General features: G+C 39.1%; 1 protein-coding gene across 3 annotated transcripts in view; it reads left to right on the forward strand.

Moving 5' to 3' along the window:
- Positions 1-17,093, forward strand: part of ADAMTS20 (ADAM metallopeptidase with thrombospondin type 1 motif 20) — a 184,582-nt gene that overhangs the window by 66,666 nt on the left and 100,823 nt on the right. For all 3 annotated transcript variants that reach the window (XM_074942180.1, XM_074942179.1, XM_074942181.1), the window contains exons 12-16: positions 5,430-5,575; positions 6,362-6,543; positions 6,640-6,776; positions 10,857-10,974; positions 15,642-15,737. In XM_074942180.1, the coding sequence (XP_074798281.1) occupies positions 5,430-5,575; positions 6,362-6,543; positions 6,640-6,776; positions 10,857-10,974; positions 15,642-15,737 (679 nt within the window). The remainder of the gene's footprint in view (positions 1-5,429; positions 5,576-6,361; positions 6,544-6,639; positions 6,777-10,856; positions 10,975-15,641; positions 15,738-17,093) is intronic.

The raw sequence follows: 17,093 nt of genomic DNA on the forward strand, positions 1-17,093 counted from the left end.
AAACATTTTGATTCAGGAATGTCTAAATGTTTTGTTGAGATCAAATATGTAAAAACAAAAAGTTTCAACCCAAAATATATGGAACTTTTCATTCTACAATAATTTAGATATTTCTATATTTTGTTCCACTTTGGGATGAAAACAAATTTTGAAATATTGGAATTTCCATTTGGACATATATTCCATTTTTGAACTGGTCTACTTAATTTTTAATTAGTTTGGATGTTCCTAAGTGGTGGTGTGCTCTGGGGGAAGATGCTTGATATAGCATACGCCACGTGGCAAAATGTGATGATTTCGGGATGGAGTGACGGCCTACATTTTTGGGGTTTTTTTGTTTTTGTTGTTTTGGGCCCCAGCCCTACATATTGGTGTGCATATGTGGAGTGCTACACTTCCACAAATCACCAATGGATTCAGCACCATGGAATTTTCAAAAAAATAAACATTTTATATATATACATATAAAATTTAGAAAATTGTATTTGTTATTGATTAAACTTACTGCAACATTACAGTATTGTTATTTGGTTGGTGCCTTTGTTTGGTTCAGCTATCCTCAAACTTCTGAAAACTCAGAAATGAAGAGTTAAGGTACCATGTCACCTCCACAATGGAACCTTAACTCTGCCTCTTGGAGCTGGCAATAGCCACTGGGAATGGTTCAGTAATTGTGTTGCCATAATAAGTAGAAATGGGGAAGGACTAAGAGAATGTGCTGCTGTTTGTGTTGTGTTTTGTTCCACAGATTTGAATTCCAGCATTCACTCCAACTGCCTTTGTAGCATTAGGTTTAGCTGCACTGAATGCTGGAGGGATTAGTTGGAGCAGGTTGGCATAGTTGTTACTGTGATATAATGAGAGGTGGATGTATACTTCAAAGGATCAAATATACCTCGTTTCAGGAGGCTATGTCAGTAGCAATGCACAGTGGTCTTTTTATGGGAATTGTCAGCAGTGTGATGGTGTACGAGACAGTGGTCTCTAGGGCTTAGTGTCTCAGAACAAATTCTCAGAGCAAGGGTGAAGGGGAGGTAATATGTAGCAAGTCTGGGGTGGTTTGTGTGGAGTAGGGTCATTGCTTAACTGTAGGCCAGGTATAGGTGGCTGTTGTTTGTTATGCCTGACCTGAACCTTAGTTTTGCCTTAGCAGAGAGAAGATGTGCGACACCGTCATACAGTGCTTGTGTACTCTGCAGCATCTATAAGGGTAAAATGCTAGTATGTGTGTGTTAGCCGTGTGTTGCATCATGACTCAGAGGGCAGAGTTAAGATTCCATTGTCGGCGTGGCGTTATCTTAGGTCTTCATTTCGTGGTCTTCTGAGATTTGAGTGTAGTTGAACTTGATATTCTAGAAGAGCATGCATCATCACCAATCCCTATGTCACAGACCCAGTTGAGTGCCCCCTGTTGGTCATTTGGCAGACTGCTGTGAGGAGATCCAACCTTTGAATCCTGGGTGCTTTAAGCCCCTGGAGGCGAGCCCTAAGGAAGTCCTTGCAATGCAGCTGGCTTGGGGCCTCTAGGCACACACTCATCAGGACAGACCCTGTGTCTAGCAGCCCCATCCTGAGAGCTGTGACCATGTGACCCACTGCCAAGCCCCTAGGACCAGTACTTACCACTCAGGGTCCCCCCATGCTCTCCCAGAACTGCAGCTGTCTGGGTGTTCTGGGTCCACAACTTAACTTTTCAAGGGCATGTGGTAACATACAACATACAGACAATTTGAACAGGATTCTAATATTGCTCTTTAGTGAATCATATGAGAGATACACAGACCTATACAAAAATAATAAACCCTATGTGCAGTTCCCTGCTTCAGTTTCCCCACCAGTCCAGAGCATTCTTTGGGCTGGGGTCAGAGTCATCTGGGGTATTCAGGATCCTTCTGATGTAGTGCATAGCTTGTGTTCTGAAACATGGATCCTTCTCTCCCCACTAGCCTTCTCTGACTTTGGCTGGTCCAGCCACTTTCTCACTCCTACCCAAAAGCTTCCTATTTTGCTTTGTGAGTCTCTCTGCCAGACACACCCAGCCTCTGAGGTTTTGAAAAGGTTAGTATCAACACCTTGACTTCTTTGTCCTGTTTGGGAATTTCCACTCTCCAACCGCCAGATCCCTGAAGAGAGGTTGGGAAACTGGTTCTCCTGGGCTTGAGTTTAACCCATTGTTTAGTTAAAGTACAGTCATGAAGGTTAACGTCTCTCCATTGTTTCTATTCTGGTGTACGTATGTGCAGGATTATAAACTACCTAGCACACTTCTCATGGTGTGTGTGTGTGTGTGTATATATATATATATATATATAATGTAAATCAACACACATAGATCTTTTTGAAAGAAAAGAGAAAAATTTTAAATGATTGAAGAAAGCCCAAAGGAACATCTGGAATGTGTCTGGTGCATCAATTTTCTACTGTGACTTCATCTTGTTGCTTTTGAAGGAATGCAGCAGAACAATAGCGGATACAACTTCATTGAAGAAACTATTAAAATCCCAGATGTGAACAGGTGTTTACCACTTTTATGGGGAGAAATAATCCTGATGTAGACATAGGATTTCTATGTGCAACTTTTCAGAAATCTCCCATGAAGTTATTGTAGCCCTTTTTAAATTTTGGCTTAGGCTATGCTGTCAGATATCTGTAAAAATTTCAGATTTGAATAAAGTACTTTTTTTAAAAAAATAAGAGCTAGAATTTTCAGTCCACTGTATTCATATTTGATTTCTGGTCATCCTATTGGCAAATTCTGCACATACAGGAGCTTTGTTTCTTCATATTCCCATTTGAGGTCTCTCACAGTATCATCACATTTTCATAATTTGGAGGTACTAGAAGACTGGGCTAAGCAGATGGAATTGGACCCAAAACACATCAGATATAAAATGAATATTTGCACTCTATAATAGACACCACTGGAAGAAAGTGATATGCACAATACAGATATCTGTGGAAATAAATATGCTGTCATATCCTGCCACACTGAGAAACAGAAAGCCAATAATGAATGAGTTCTGATGAAAATGGCAACTTTTTTAGAAGGGCCATGCATTGAACAGCGTCAAGGGGGGCATTTTCCACCATCCTTGCTAGTGGGGTTAGGAAGGCTTACTTCTTTACCACTCAAGGATATGAGTAGGTGGGATAGAACAGCTTATGGTACTCTAGTATCTTTTGTGGTTGTTTCATTTGTTACAATGATTATATCAATACCAAGGTGACCTGTGAGGATGATGCAGAGGGAAGGAATATTCAAGAGCCAGTTTTTCAATAACTATCATCATCATAATGTCCTTCTAGGCCATTGGCATAGTCCAACAGCTCAATAGTCATATCCCTTAGTGTACTGAAAATGTATTAGGTCCATCATTTTGTGAGATTGGACTAATGAAACAGGTCCTTTAGTCCTTTTAATTTAATGTTAATCTAGGTTTTGATCCTAATATGAAGGGGGTGATGGTCTGACTGTAAAATTGCCACACTCTCTCTGTATCCAGTCCTAAGCTAAGATAAAATCCAGCATGTGCTCTTCTGTTGGTAGGCCAAAATCTACCTTGAGTAGACCCATCTCCCATGTTCTGGAGGATCCATAGGATTGATAGGATCCATAGGATCCAATGCTCAAAATATACCATCAGTGTGGACATTGAGATGACCCAGGGCAAAAAATTCAGAGAATTTCAACCAGATAAGAGATCAGTCAGCATTCAATATGGAGAATCTGATTAGTGAATAGGTTCCAATATCCAGAGCAAAATGTTTATTAAACATGTGATGTATTCGGTATTGGCTGACTAACAAAAAGGGTAATTTTCAAGACCCATTTTGTGCTGTATATGTGGATAATAAACCCATAGCATAAACCTGTGTTGGATGTGATCTATTCAGTTCTATTGAGGAAGACTGGCTCATTGTTTCTATCCATTCTGCCATAGTTATTTTAATTGCTAGATCTCCAGAGCCAATCTAGAACCTTCTCCCATGCTGACTTGGGAATTTTTATATAGTATTATCGTTAGTTGCATTCTTTGTGGTCCAATGAGGCAATCACTGGGAGTCATAGTGTAGGATTGATGCTATGCCCATATATAGAGACCAAATGTGGGCTGGGATTTTAAAGGAATTAGTCCCCCAGTTCCCATAGTTAGTCGATAGGAGTAGGGCACCTATCTCCCTTAAGTGCTTTTACAAAAATCTCACCCATGCACAAAATCCTGAGGTCCTTACTCAGTTTTTAATAATTGCTTTTTCAGGAAAATTCCTAGTGACTTCAGTAGGGCTACTCATGTGCAGGATCGGGAGGTTAGATTGTACACTCTTAGAAGTAGTAATACTGTCTCTCACCTGGCTGGAATGTACCATGCTCATTCATGGCTTGTATTAACAATAATATGTTAGTTACAGGTATAAGGTGCCAAGTCTAATAACTGCAGTGGCCCTAACAGAATATACAGTAATTGTGTTATCTCTATCTTAATGTAACCCCCAGCAGCTAACATGAGAGTTGCACTTTATGCCATAGCTGAATTTGGCCAGTTCCATTCGCAGTATTTTTTGCCAGTCACTCTCATCTGCAAGTCTTCAGGCTCATGCACAAATCAGATCTAGAGTGTCATCAAAATGATATTTGAGATTTTGCTGTGACTCTCTGAGTATCTTTCCCAGACCCGAGGAAGATCTCTGTGTAGCTCAAAAGCTTGTCTGTCTCACCAACAGAAGTTGCCCATCTTGTCTCTCTAATATCCTGGGACCAGCATGGCTACAAGAACACTGCATACATCATAATGAAATCAAATTGTTCTGAATGTTACTTAATATTTCCTTTAGCTTTGTTTGCTTTTTTAGAATACTTAAAACACTTTGAATTTCTTGGTGACTTGGTAACATGGTAGAATTTTTAGGTTTGCTTTTCATTATGAATTTTCAAAGCAAATAGAAGGGAACTTATAAGATGAAGACTGCTGCAGATCTAAATCTAAAGTTTGTGTGTAAAATATCAATAAGCATTTAGGGTCAGAATTTCAAAAGAACTTGGCTCCCATTTTGGTGCCTAAATGAAGTGGCCATCTTTTCAAAAGTTCTCAGTAGCTTTTGTGGTTCTCAATGAGAGCTGTTGGTTGCAAAACACTCTTGAAATTTTGGCACTTCATTTACATTCCTAAAATGGAAGCTAAGCCGTTTGGAAAATCTGATGTTAACCATTGGTGCTGAGCCTTAATTTTGTGGTTTTTTTTTAATAAGATTTTTTTCTCTTTTGTTTCTGTGATACAGTAACCTTGCAGTAATAAACTTGGTTGATTTCCATTAATCTTGTTTCACAATATCTTTTTTTTTATATAATTTTTCTACTATTTCCATTTTGGTTTTCAGATTTTAAGCACACATAGCTAACTTTTAAATTTTATTGTTTGTCAACTGAACAGCACTGTTACCATGGGATTTGTGTAAGCAAAGAAATGGAAACACGTCCTGTAGATGGAGAATGGGGACCTTGGGGACCTTATAATTCATGTTCAAGAACCTGTGGAGGTGGAATCAAAAGCACAACCAGGCTGTGTAATCGACCTGAGTATGTTGTTTGTTTGTTTATATCAATATGTTTTTGATATTGTTGTATCCCAGCAAGTTAGTTCAAGGCAATAGCAAAATAAATAGCCATTTCAATCATTTCTAAAGCTAGAGGAGGTCAGTCTATAATCTCTGATATTCAGAAGGTTTCTGAGTTAATTTTATAATTTCTCTCAGGTGAATTGTATGTGTTTTTCAGATATTTTAAAATTGCGTGTAGAGACTTGTAAATGTGACTTGCCTCTTCCAGTGGTAATGAAACTAATGTTAGAACTTTGGAGAATAATGCTTTAGGGCTTGAGTCTGCCTCCCTTACTGCAAGTAACTTCATTAGAATGAGGTTCCTCAGAGCAAGGACTCTCTCTCACCAAATGGTTGTACAGCACTTAATAAAATGGGCCTCTGATCCTGATTGTGGCCCTTAGGCACTACTGCAGTGTAAAACTAATTACTAATTCTTGCAGAGTAAAGTACTGCAACTAATAAGGGTAATAAAATGCGGCTCTTACAAATTAATAGATGTTCATGTTATTCAGATTATTATAGACTTGAAAGGCCTGATTCTAAAATGGTAGTATTATACACCCACTTTGCATTCACTATTCACTGCACAAAGCAGTGGAGAATCAGGTCTGAATATCAACGTATAAGAGGGAAAAACAATGCTGAATGGATATGATAAAAGACTGTTTTGAAGTTTTGCCATTAGGATCAACTGTTTGTTTTAGAAACAAATGATGGAAGTGATGTTGATCCTATGTACTTTACTTTGAATCATTTTGATTAGGCCGAGAAATGGAGGGAAATACTGTGTGGGTCGCAGGATGAAATTTCGATCATGTAGTACTGATTCATGTCCAAAAGGCAAACAAGATTTTCGAGAGCAACAGTGCTCTGATTTCAATGGTAAACATTTCAATATCAATGGTCTTACATCTGCTGTACGCTGGCTTCCAAAATACAGTGGCAGTAAGTAAATACAGATTTTCTTTGCTAACTAAATAAAAATGTTCATTTACTTAAAGCTTTACAACAGACAAAAATCATGCTGGATTTTCTTTACAGTTTCTATGAAAGATCGCTGTAAACTTTTTTGCCGAGTGTCTGGAACAACTTCCTACTACCAGCTGAAAGACAGAGTTGCCGATGGTACTCCCTGTGGAACTGAAACCAATGACATATGCGTTCAAGGCTTATGCAGGGTATTTAAACTTAACTTGGATATTATAACACTGATATATATACAATGTATTAACATACTAATAAATATTTATCACATATATATATATACTATATATACTTTACATAGTATACTATAGTATATACTACATACAGTTCTTATAGCGCAGGGGTTCTCAAACTGGGGGTCGGGACCCCTCAGGGGGTCACAAGGTTCTTACATGGGGGTTTGCGAGCTGTCAGACTCCACCTTAAACCCCGCTTTGCCTCCAGCATTTATAATGGTGTTAAATACATAAATAAGTGTTTTTAATTTATAAGGGGGGTTGGACTCATAGGCTTGCTGTGTGAAAGGGGTCACCAGTACAAAAGTTTGAGAACCACTGTTCTAGCATTTGCAATGCTTGATGAGCCCCCCAACAGGAGCGTCACCAGCATAATGAAGGGCCCTACGGCCATCATGAAGTCTGTTTAGTTGACACTTATCAACAACATGCACAATTGACTGACAGAGACCACGCTGACAAAGTGGGTCATATGTAGATCCTTCTTGTAGAGGTTGGCTGTGCATATTCCTTGGCCAGTTTGGAATCTGTTCAACAGAGTCCAAAGATGATGTGGCAGGTCAAATCCCGGCAGTTGAACGGTTAGATCAGCGACAATGAAACCGTTCCAGATCTCTTTAGCTGACCACTTATTGCACCATAGGGTTGCTGCTGAAAAATTCTGATCTGGGAATTAACACCATGATGGTCATGAATCATGCTCTGTGGTGACTGAAGATGTCTGCGTACAGTGGTAGTCCTGGATTGGCATGTATCTTTTCCACCAGTTTGGCTGTTGATTGTCTGTGACAAATGTGTGGAGGAGCTAAGTTGCTCGGAACTGGTAGCCATGGAATAGGAGTCAGGCATAGGGTGCCTGTGATGATGTGCATGGTTGAGTTCTATTCAGCATCAGCCAATTTACTGTGAGATGAACAACACCAAGCGGGCATGGTAGCCTTCTGAGGAATAGCACAGTGCCAGAGCTGATGTGCGAAGTCTTCTGTGCACCTGTGCCCGTGTCAAACTGGCTAATTTGCTGATTTGATTGTTCCTGGTCCTGACTTTGGCAGCAATCTGTTTTAGATGCTGTGGTAAGTCAAATAGTGGTCTAGTGTGACACCAAGGTAGACTGGTTTGCCTCGTGTTTCAGTCATTATCCAGTGAGAAAGATGTCTAACTTACATTTAGCACTTGCATTGTGGAGGTGGAAGACACTGAAAACTGGCTTGGTCACACTCCATTGGAGGCGCCAAGTGCTACAGTAGTCTACCATCTTGGGCAGGTTGGCATCAAACAACAACCTTGTTCTCGTCCATGACCGAAAACAATGGGGTACATTTCACTCAGCCAGATGGTCACGTGATTGCTCATGTGACCTTTGCTGGGTGACATCACTAGTTGGTCATCTCTAACCAGCATCATATGTTTGTCTTGGACAGCTTTCCACACAGTCAACACAACAAGCACTTATCCATGTTGGCCTTCAGCTGCCCATTGTTAGAAATTTAGACAAAAGAAGATGGAATTTCAGGAAACCTAATTGGGAGAAATTTAGCTAAATCCTGGAATGAAGTATCATTACTATCCCATCATGCTTCATGCCAGTCAATGAAACCTAGAACCATTTCCATGGAGCCATCTTGAAAGCAGCGTGAGAGTCCATTCCACAAGGCTATTGCTGTGTCTACATTCCTTGTTTTGACACCATATGTTCAGAACTATTTATGCGGTATGAATTGTCTGGAGATCCAGATCTTGCGGACCAGCTAATAAAGTCCTTAGCTGCTGTGATACAAGCAAGATGGGAGCAAACAACAAGGAATATGAATTTCATCCATTCCAGCCAGAACCCTGGAACCTTTTGTGTTGACTTGGCACAGCAAGTGCTGCCCCGTCCTCCTGTCACTCCAAACCAAGTTGCTCACCACTTGTTTCAGGTTGCAAAGATTCCCCTGAATAAGCTTGTAAAAAGGCAGATTTGCGATGAATGGCGGCAATTCAGATGATATAATCTGCTTTGTTAGTGCATAGCACCATTCACAAACACTGAACTAGACACTGTACTGTGCAACATCAAATCTGGACTTTCACCAGAATTCCTGAATCACCTTGGAACCAACGCTTATTAATGATTATCCAAATTCCTGACGTGAGTTCTCTGTGTCAGCAACTTGTCAAGGATTTGGAGAATGTCAAAAGTAATTACCCTTTTAAAACCTGAAAAAGACCCACACAATGCAGCAAGCTACCAACTGATCTCACTGCTATCTGTCAGATTCAAAGACTTGGAGTGGCTTATCCTCCAGCGTATATCTCCAGAGGTGGTGGCAATTCTCAGCGTTGACCGAGCTGGCTTCCAGAAGGGTCTAAGCACATGTGACCAAGTCCTAGCCCTCACTACATATATAGAAAACAGGTTTCAACAGAACTTGAAGACCGGAACTGTTTTCTTTGACCTGACAGCAGCCTACGATACAGGATGGCACACTGGTCTTCTGATAAAACTGTCAAGAGCTCGCCCAGCATGAGTGGTGGACACTGCTGAACTTCTGCTTCCTGACAGGCATTTTCATGAGATGGAACAAGTGAATGGAGAAGACAATCCAACATCTTACCCCAACGCTGTGTGCTTGCGTCCACCTTGTTCAGTCTGTACACAATTGACCTGCTACTGACTTAGTCCGCAAATTCATCTATGCAGATGACTTCTGCTGCGGTACCCAGTTGCGCTCTTTCATTTTATATATAGTATGTATACCTTATACTATATAGTATATGCTACAGTATACTACATATTATTATATACATACTATACACTACACACACAGTCTCTCTCTCTCTCTCTCTCTCTGTGTCTCTGTCTCTCTCTAAATATACAAATATATGGCAAAGCAAATCCTCTTGGAAACCACTAAAGCAAAGTTGTTTGAACCAATTTTAACAAAGTTCTGATCCCAGTCAGCTTAGTAACCTAGAGATAGAGCTCATAAAATAAAGACCCAGATTTAAATCGTAAGAGCCTAATTCTTCTCTCATTTAAACAGGTGTAAATTAGGGGTAACTCTATTGAAGTCAGTAGAGATACACTGATGTAAAATTGGAGTAATGGGAAATGAATCAGGCTCTGAATGTGTGTTTTCATCCCCAGTCAAATATCAGAAAAAAGTGCTATTACTTCTATGGAGAGAAGGTTTTACATCACATTTCTCAAAATCAGGAGGCAATTTAGCTCCCAAAGGGATTATTTCAGTTTTCTTAGATGGATGAAAATTATGGTAATGCCACAGGCCTTTTTATAGGGAGAGGGAAGCTAAAACCACCTAGAACTTTGAGCCAGATTTTGCTTTCCATCCCCATGCAATCTTACAGATGGCAGTGGGTTGCATAATGTGAAAGTGAAGGTAAAATTTGACCCTTTATTAGGGTAAACCACAGGGAGGAATGCCAGAGAGCAACTGTACTTATGTGGAGGAGGGAAAGGGAATGGTCTGAGTAAAGAATTAAAAATTAAAATAGTGATCTTGGGTTTATTATTCTTAGTATCTTAGCTAAAGGTCATATAAATAGTCAATAAATCAGATCATTCTTTATTTTACAACTATAGAGTTTAAAAGAATTGATGTTCATGTGCACATAATGCTAAAGGAATTGATTCATTTTAACATTACAGAGGTTTTTGAACAAATTGTCTTTAAAATTTATAGTGAACATTCAATATTGTAGATAGAAAAGCTTTATAAAATGTTAATGCATCAAGAAATGCAGAAATATTAAATAGATTTGCATTGTTCTTTCTTAGAATAACAGAACTATTATACTTTGTCCTTACATCACAGCACCTAAGATCATATAAAAGACTGTTCGTGGTTTGCCAACAAAGATGGAGATAGTCCATTGATATATATATATATATATATATATATATATATATATATATATATAGTGAATAAAATCTTTTTGAGGAAAAATCTTAAAATGTGCCATTTTCACTGTTTTCTACTGAGCTGAATGACTTATTACAGTATATGCAACACAGATTTATTGTATTTCTTGTAGCAAGCTGGCTGTGATCATGTGTTGAATTCCAAGGCAAGGAGAGATAAGTGTGGAATCTGTGGCGGTGATAATTCTTCATGTAAGACACTTGCAGGTACTTTCAACAGTGCTCATTACGGTATGTTTTTCTCTTATTTTACATTTAAGTTGTGTTTAAAGTATGATTTCAGTGAACGTTCTTTAGGGCCTCTGCCAACAGAAAATATCCATGATTTTGAGTCACAAAAGCTCTTTCAAGGATACAGAGACAAACGCTGTGGTTTGCTGACCTATTTAGGAAAAAGTCAGTTGCTGAGTAAAGTCAAAGCAAAAAGGAGGGGGGAAATGGTGTGGTGAAAAGTTGCAGAACTGTCTCGGGAAAAGAGTGCTTCCTGCCTCCTGCACTTTGTGATCAGTCTGTGCTGAAACTACACAGCCCATGGGGCTCCAGCATCTCCTGCTGGCCCCATGAGGAGAGAGAGGGATGAATCCCAGGTGTGAGCTCCTAGCTGATTTTCTTTCTTTTATTAAAATGACAAATATAGACCCATAAAATGTCATGCCCTCTCTTATTCCACATTACCAGAAGATGTATGTCCTTCTTCTGATCAATGACAATTAGTGGGAAAACCTCTTACACAGAGAATCTATTATCTCAGTTTCTTCATTAACACTATTTGTAGTTCTTACATCAGTGTGTAGGAGGGTTTGAGAGACTAGTGTATATATAAATAGAAACTCTTGTCAAGCATAGCATACAGAACCATAGCTTCATAGTAAGAGCATGGGACAGAGGGTCAGGAGACCTTGGACATCAGTTTTCCAGTGGCCCCTTTAGGCTGCTCCACTAGTTTAAAGGGGCAGCAAACTGGGTGGAGATGATCCTTGGTAAAAAGGGAAGATTCCTTTCCAATGTAGAGCTGTCAGAAAGGTTCTGTGCTGGCACCTTACCCTTCCCCTTGTCCCCTGGAGAATGGGAATGTCCAAAATGCTGCTGGACTTCGGCTATTTTTTCCCTGGCAGATGGTCTGTGCTCATCCCAGGGGATGAGGCAAAAACACCAGAAGGTGTAAAAGACAGCCACTGTCTCCCCTCTCTCCCTTCTCCCACATGTATATACACACAATCCCCTCTTGTTTCTGTGCTGATGGATGATCGAAGGCACAGTAAGTGCCTATTATTATTAAATCAGAAACAATATGAATTTGTAAATGTACATTTAAAATTGTAACAGTGAAAGGATGTAAGAATTTGATAAAACTGTAAAGGAACTGTGGGCTTTTTTATCACCATTAATGATCATGTACTGTATGGTTACCACATGAATTGAATTAAGAATGTGTCTGATACCAATCTTCATATTCTGATAAAAATGGCATTAATGCCACTGTCAGCAAGGCTGTGTTAGTATATCTGTTACCACCTTGCATATTTTTGAGTCAGTTTGCTCTTTATTAAAAGCAAACATGCTCAAGCATGGAATTTTCCATTTAAAAATAGGTTTTCTTTTTTAATAAAATTTAAAAAATAAATTATTGTTAATTTCGTCATTTTTATTTGAAGTCTGGTCTTGAAAATTAGTAAATTATGAAAAATAATGAAGTTTGTAGCTTCAGGCATTTTTTTCTTTCTATGGTGGAAGTGAAAAAAGGGGTTTTTTGGGCTGTTTTTTCAATTTCAACTGATAGGTTGCAGGACTTTGTATTTTGAAGAAATAACACAATTAAGAGCTAATCATTTTAGTTAGGAAAACAAATCTGTGCATATGCCAGAAGGGCTAGGTCATGGCAGTTATTCCAGTGCCGTCCATAGGTGTGGTGCAGTGCCCTGTGCACAGGGTGTGTGCACTTTGAACAACCATTTATACTGCTATAGATTGTTTTCCCTGAGTTTACCGCACCCCCCTTCCATGAGTCTGTGTAAAAGGGCCTACTATAAATGAGAATAAGACCCATTATGCTTTATACCTCCCACTAGGGTTCTCTCAGCAACACAACGTGGTATGATGTAGTCTTAGGGCCAAATTCTACTATCCTTACTTATTCGACAAATCCTCTGACTTTGCTGGGCTTGCAGCAAAGGGTGTTGGTCAATGCAGAATTTGACATGGCAAGATTATAAAGCTTCTTTTGGGGGAAGTAAAATTGGGTTCTTTTCTTCTATTTTACAGTTAATTGTAAAATTTAAATTGTGCTTTAATTATTAAGCCCCTAAATCATCATACATCCTATGTGACTACACTGGGTTTTCCAGAAGACTAAATGTGTGGTAGCAAGTAGTGAGGCAACTACCTGCTGCATGCACGATCAGAGGGAATAGTTCATAACTGTCACTAGCTCTGCCCACTGTTACTATGACATGGCTTGGCTCTGTAAGAAAATGATGGTGGAGTCACTCAAAATGGGCAGGGTTATGCATATGAGGGCATGTCTACAGACCCTACACCGGTATCAGGTAGTAGCACATATGCCACAGATATTCTAGCCTGCACTGCCCACACAGCTCTAACAGTTTCACAGTCATGTTCAAGCAGGAATGCAACAGCCCTCACAGAATGTGATGTTCAGTTGATCCGTAGCATCCTCCTAGAAACAGAGAGGTGACCCCCAAGATAGCACTAGCACATCTTCAGTCACACTGATGAGATAAGATGCTCTCTCAAGGCTGTATTGTACAAGCAAATTGATTTTATCAGGAAGTTTGGTATGTGTAGGCCTCACCCGCTTGTGATGCAATACTCTGCCTCTTTGATATTCTCAGAGGTGTGCAGTAGTAGTCACTCTCACTCCTTATGTACCCAGGGACCAATCTGAGATTTGGTTTATGCTACTGCAGGAGCAGCCCGTGTGATCACTCACTGTAGCAGTGCTCTGCGTGCCATGTAATGTTAAGTTATAGTTTTGCCCTACATATTTAAATGTTAATAAAATAGTCATCAGCAATTCATTGCAACTAAATGCAAATGTACTGGCATCCTGGTTTGAGGAGACAGCTACCTTTAATTACTTACACTTGTGTATTTTTAACTGTCTTTCTATTATGTTGCACTTTTAACTGAAGTATCTGAGTACTTGACAAAGAATTGTCCCTTCACCCACAAAAGTCAGTGATGTAATTTTCCAGTTACTTGTCTCATGTCAGCATGCTAAATGGCAATGTTTCTGTTATTTTAAAATTTCTTTCCTCCCAATTTTGTCTTCTCTCCTCTCTCCTCCAACTACCTCTTTCTCTTTCCTCTCTCCCTTTTTAGCTTCTCTTGGGTGTGAATGAAAGGGGGCTTTTTGGGTGCTTGTTCTTTATTCCATATTGGGAAGATATATTGTGTAATTGACAGGTAGTGGACTATTGACTAAAGATGTGCAAATTGTAACAGTTTGCAATTACAGTGCTGCCCCCAAGTGGTACACATAATAAATCTGTGCTAACACTAAGCAGTTTGGGTTATACACATTAATTATTATGTGATTAATCCAATACTGTACAATTAGTGGATAATGAAACTGGGGGGGAGAGTGTTATAGTTATATTTTTAGCTTATTACCCATGGATGCCCGCTAGCCAGTTGAAGGTTAGTGCTAATAATAATCCTGAGGTAATGTTACTGGATAGAGAAGCAATTGGAGGAGTTATCAAGAATTATATTAATTCTTCTAAAAAAGAAAAGGAGTACTTGTGGCACCTTAGAGACTAACCAATTTATTTGAGCATGAGCTTTCGTGAGCTACAGCTCACTTCATCTTGCATCCGATGAAGTGAGCTGTAGCTCACAAAAGCTCATGCTCAAATAAATTGGTTAGTCTCTAAGGTGCCACAAGTACTCCTTTTCTTTTTGCGAATACAGACTAACACGGCTGTTACTCTGAAACCTGTCATTAATTCTTCTGACTGATTGTGCTACCATGTGTTAAGCAGGTTCACAATATCGGGTTCTTAGATTGTGTGGTGCTCCTGGATGTTCAGGTAGCAGCTGTGAATAAGCATTTTAACTGTACATGTGAGAAGAGTGTGACTGTTTCTCTCAAATGTGGATCTGGCTATCTATTATTTTGTTACCTCAAAACTATGCTGCTTCAATACCTATTATTTGGGACTAGCTGGAGTAATTGTAGAATGTGGTGACTCGTTTATGAAGAATTGCTTCTTGAAGGGAGCACATTAGACCCGTACTCTAATGAGTAGCCCAGCTCACATCTGGAAGATTGCAGATCTAACACGACTAATTTATCTAATGTATATAACTTACCTACCTGCCTGGCCTTCACACTATACTATCTGAGCACCTAGCAGTCATTAATGGATTTTCACCTCACAGCACCCCTTTAAAATAGAGAAGTATTATCTCCGTTTTACAGATGGAGGGTTGGGGCACAGGGTAGATTAAGTGACTTGTCCGAGCTCTCACAGAAAGTTTGAAGCCAGGTCCTCCAGGTCCTATTCAGTAGACATGTGTATGGAAAGGATTTTATTAATAGAGTCCACTAACGTTATTAATAGAGTCTACTAACGTCATTCAGTTTTCATAAAACCAGAAAAAATAATTTTCTTTGTTACATATGAAATCAATAAGTATTATAACAGTTCAGTTTGACTAGATTTTATATAGCTTAATTTCTGTGTTTTAAAAGAAGCTACCAGATTTTCCTTCCTGCCAAAAAATGAGTTGGGTTAACAGCGGGCCATCCCTCACTGGTTGTCAGAGTATGGGAAGAAAGCTGATTAAACAAATGTTCAGAAAATTACTTTTTACAAGTATATGAATGTTTGTGGTGGTTAGAAAGACCTAATTTATGTACAATTACATTCCAGGTTATAATGTTGTAGTAAAAATTCCCATGGGAGCAACAAACATTGACATTCGTCAGCACAGCTATTCAGGAAAACCAGAAGATGACAACTACCTTGGTAAAGATTTCCAGTAAACAACAGCTGGTAGATGGTTTGTGTGTACTTTGCCAAAGGTCTACTGGAGACATAAAATATAAGAAGTTTGATAAAGTCCTAACAGCAATTGTGTAATTATAATTTACCATCACCTGGGTTGCCTGGTTCCCTCTGCAGAAGTTATACAAGTGTAATTTCGTCTGGAAAAAAACCAGGAACTTGAATGGGGTTTGGGGATTCAGAGATTCTCTGGCTGGAAGGGACCACTGTGATAATCTAGTCTGATCTGAATAACACAGGCCGTAGAACTTCCCCGAAATAATTCCTAGATCATATCTTTTAGGAAAACAGTTTTGATTTAAAAATTGTTGGTGAAGGAGAATCCACCATGACCACTGGTAAATTGTTCCAGTGGTTAATTACCCTCACTGTCAAAAATTTATGCCTTATTTCCTGTCTGAATTTGTCTAGTTTTCACTTCCAGGCAGTGGATCGTGTTATATTTTTCTCTGCTAGAATGAGGAGAGCTTTATTAAATACCCATTCCTCATGTAGGTACTTATACACTGTAATTAAGTCACCCATTAACATTTTCTTCATTAAGCTAAATAGTTTGAGCTCCTTGAGTCTATCACTGTAAGACTTGCTTTCTAGTCCTTTGGTCATTCTTGTGGCTCTTCTCTGAACCCTCTCCAATTTATCAGCTTTCTTCTTGAATTGTGGACCCCAGAACTAGATAAAGTATCCTAGCACTAGTTGTACCAGTACCAAATGCAGAGGTAAAATAACCTCTCTACTCCTTCTTGAGGTTCTCCTGTTTATGCATTCCAGGATCGCATTAGCTCTTTTAACGACAGCTTCGCACCGGGAGCTCACGTTCAGCTAATTATCCGCTATGACCTCCAAATCTTTTTTCAGAGTCACTGCTTTCCAGGAGAAAGTCCTGCATCCTATAAGTATAGCCTACATACTTTAGTCCTAGGTGTATGCATTTACAGTTAGACATATTAAAATGCATATTGTTTGCTTGCATCCAGTTTACCAAGTGATCCAATTTGCTATGAATCAGTGACCTGTCCTCTTCATTATTTAACATTCCCCCAATTTATGTGTCACCTGCACACTTTATCAGTGATTATTTTATATTTTCATCTAGGTCATTGGTAAAAATGTTAAATAGTGTAGGGCAAGAACAGATCCCTGTGGGATCCACTGGAACAAACCTGCTCAATGACGATTCCCTGTTTATACTTACATTTTGAGACCTACCAGTTAGACAGTTTTTAATTAATTTAATGTGTGTCATGTTAATTTTATATTGTTCTGGTTTTTTAATCAAAATCTTGTTTAGTACCAAATCAAATTAGAGCAGGTATT

This window comes from Natator depressus, chromosome 1 (assembly GCF_965152275.1).
Source record: "Natator depressus isolate rNatDep1 chromosome 1, rNatDep2.hap1, whole genome shotgun sequence".
NCBI classification, from domain to species: domain Eukaryota; kingdom Metazoa; phylum Chordata; order Testudines; family Cheloniidae; genus Natator; species Natator depressus.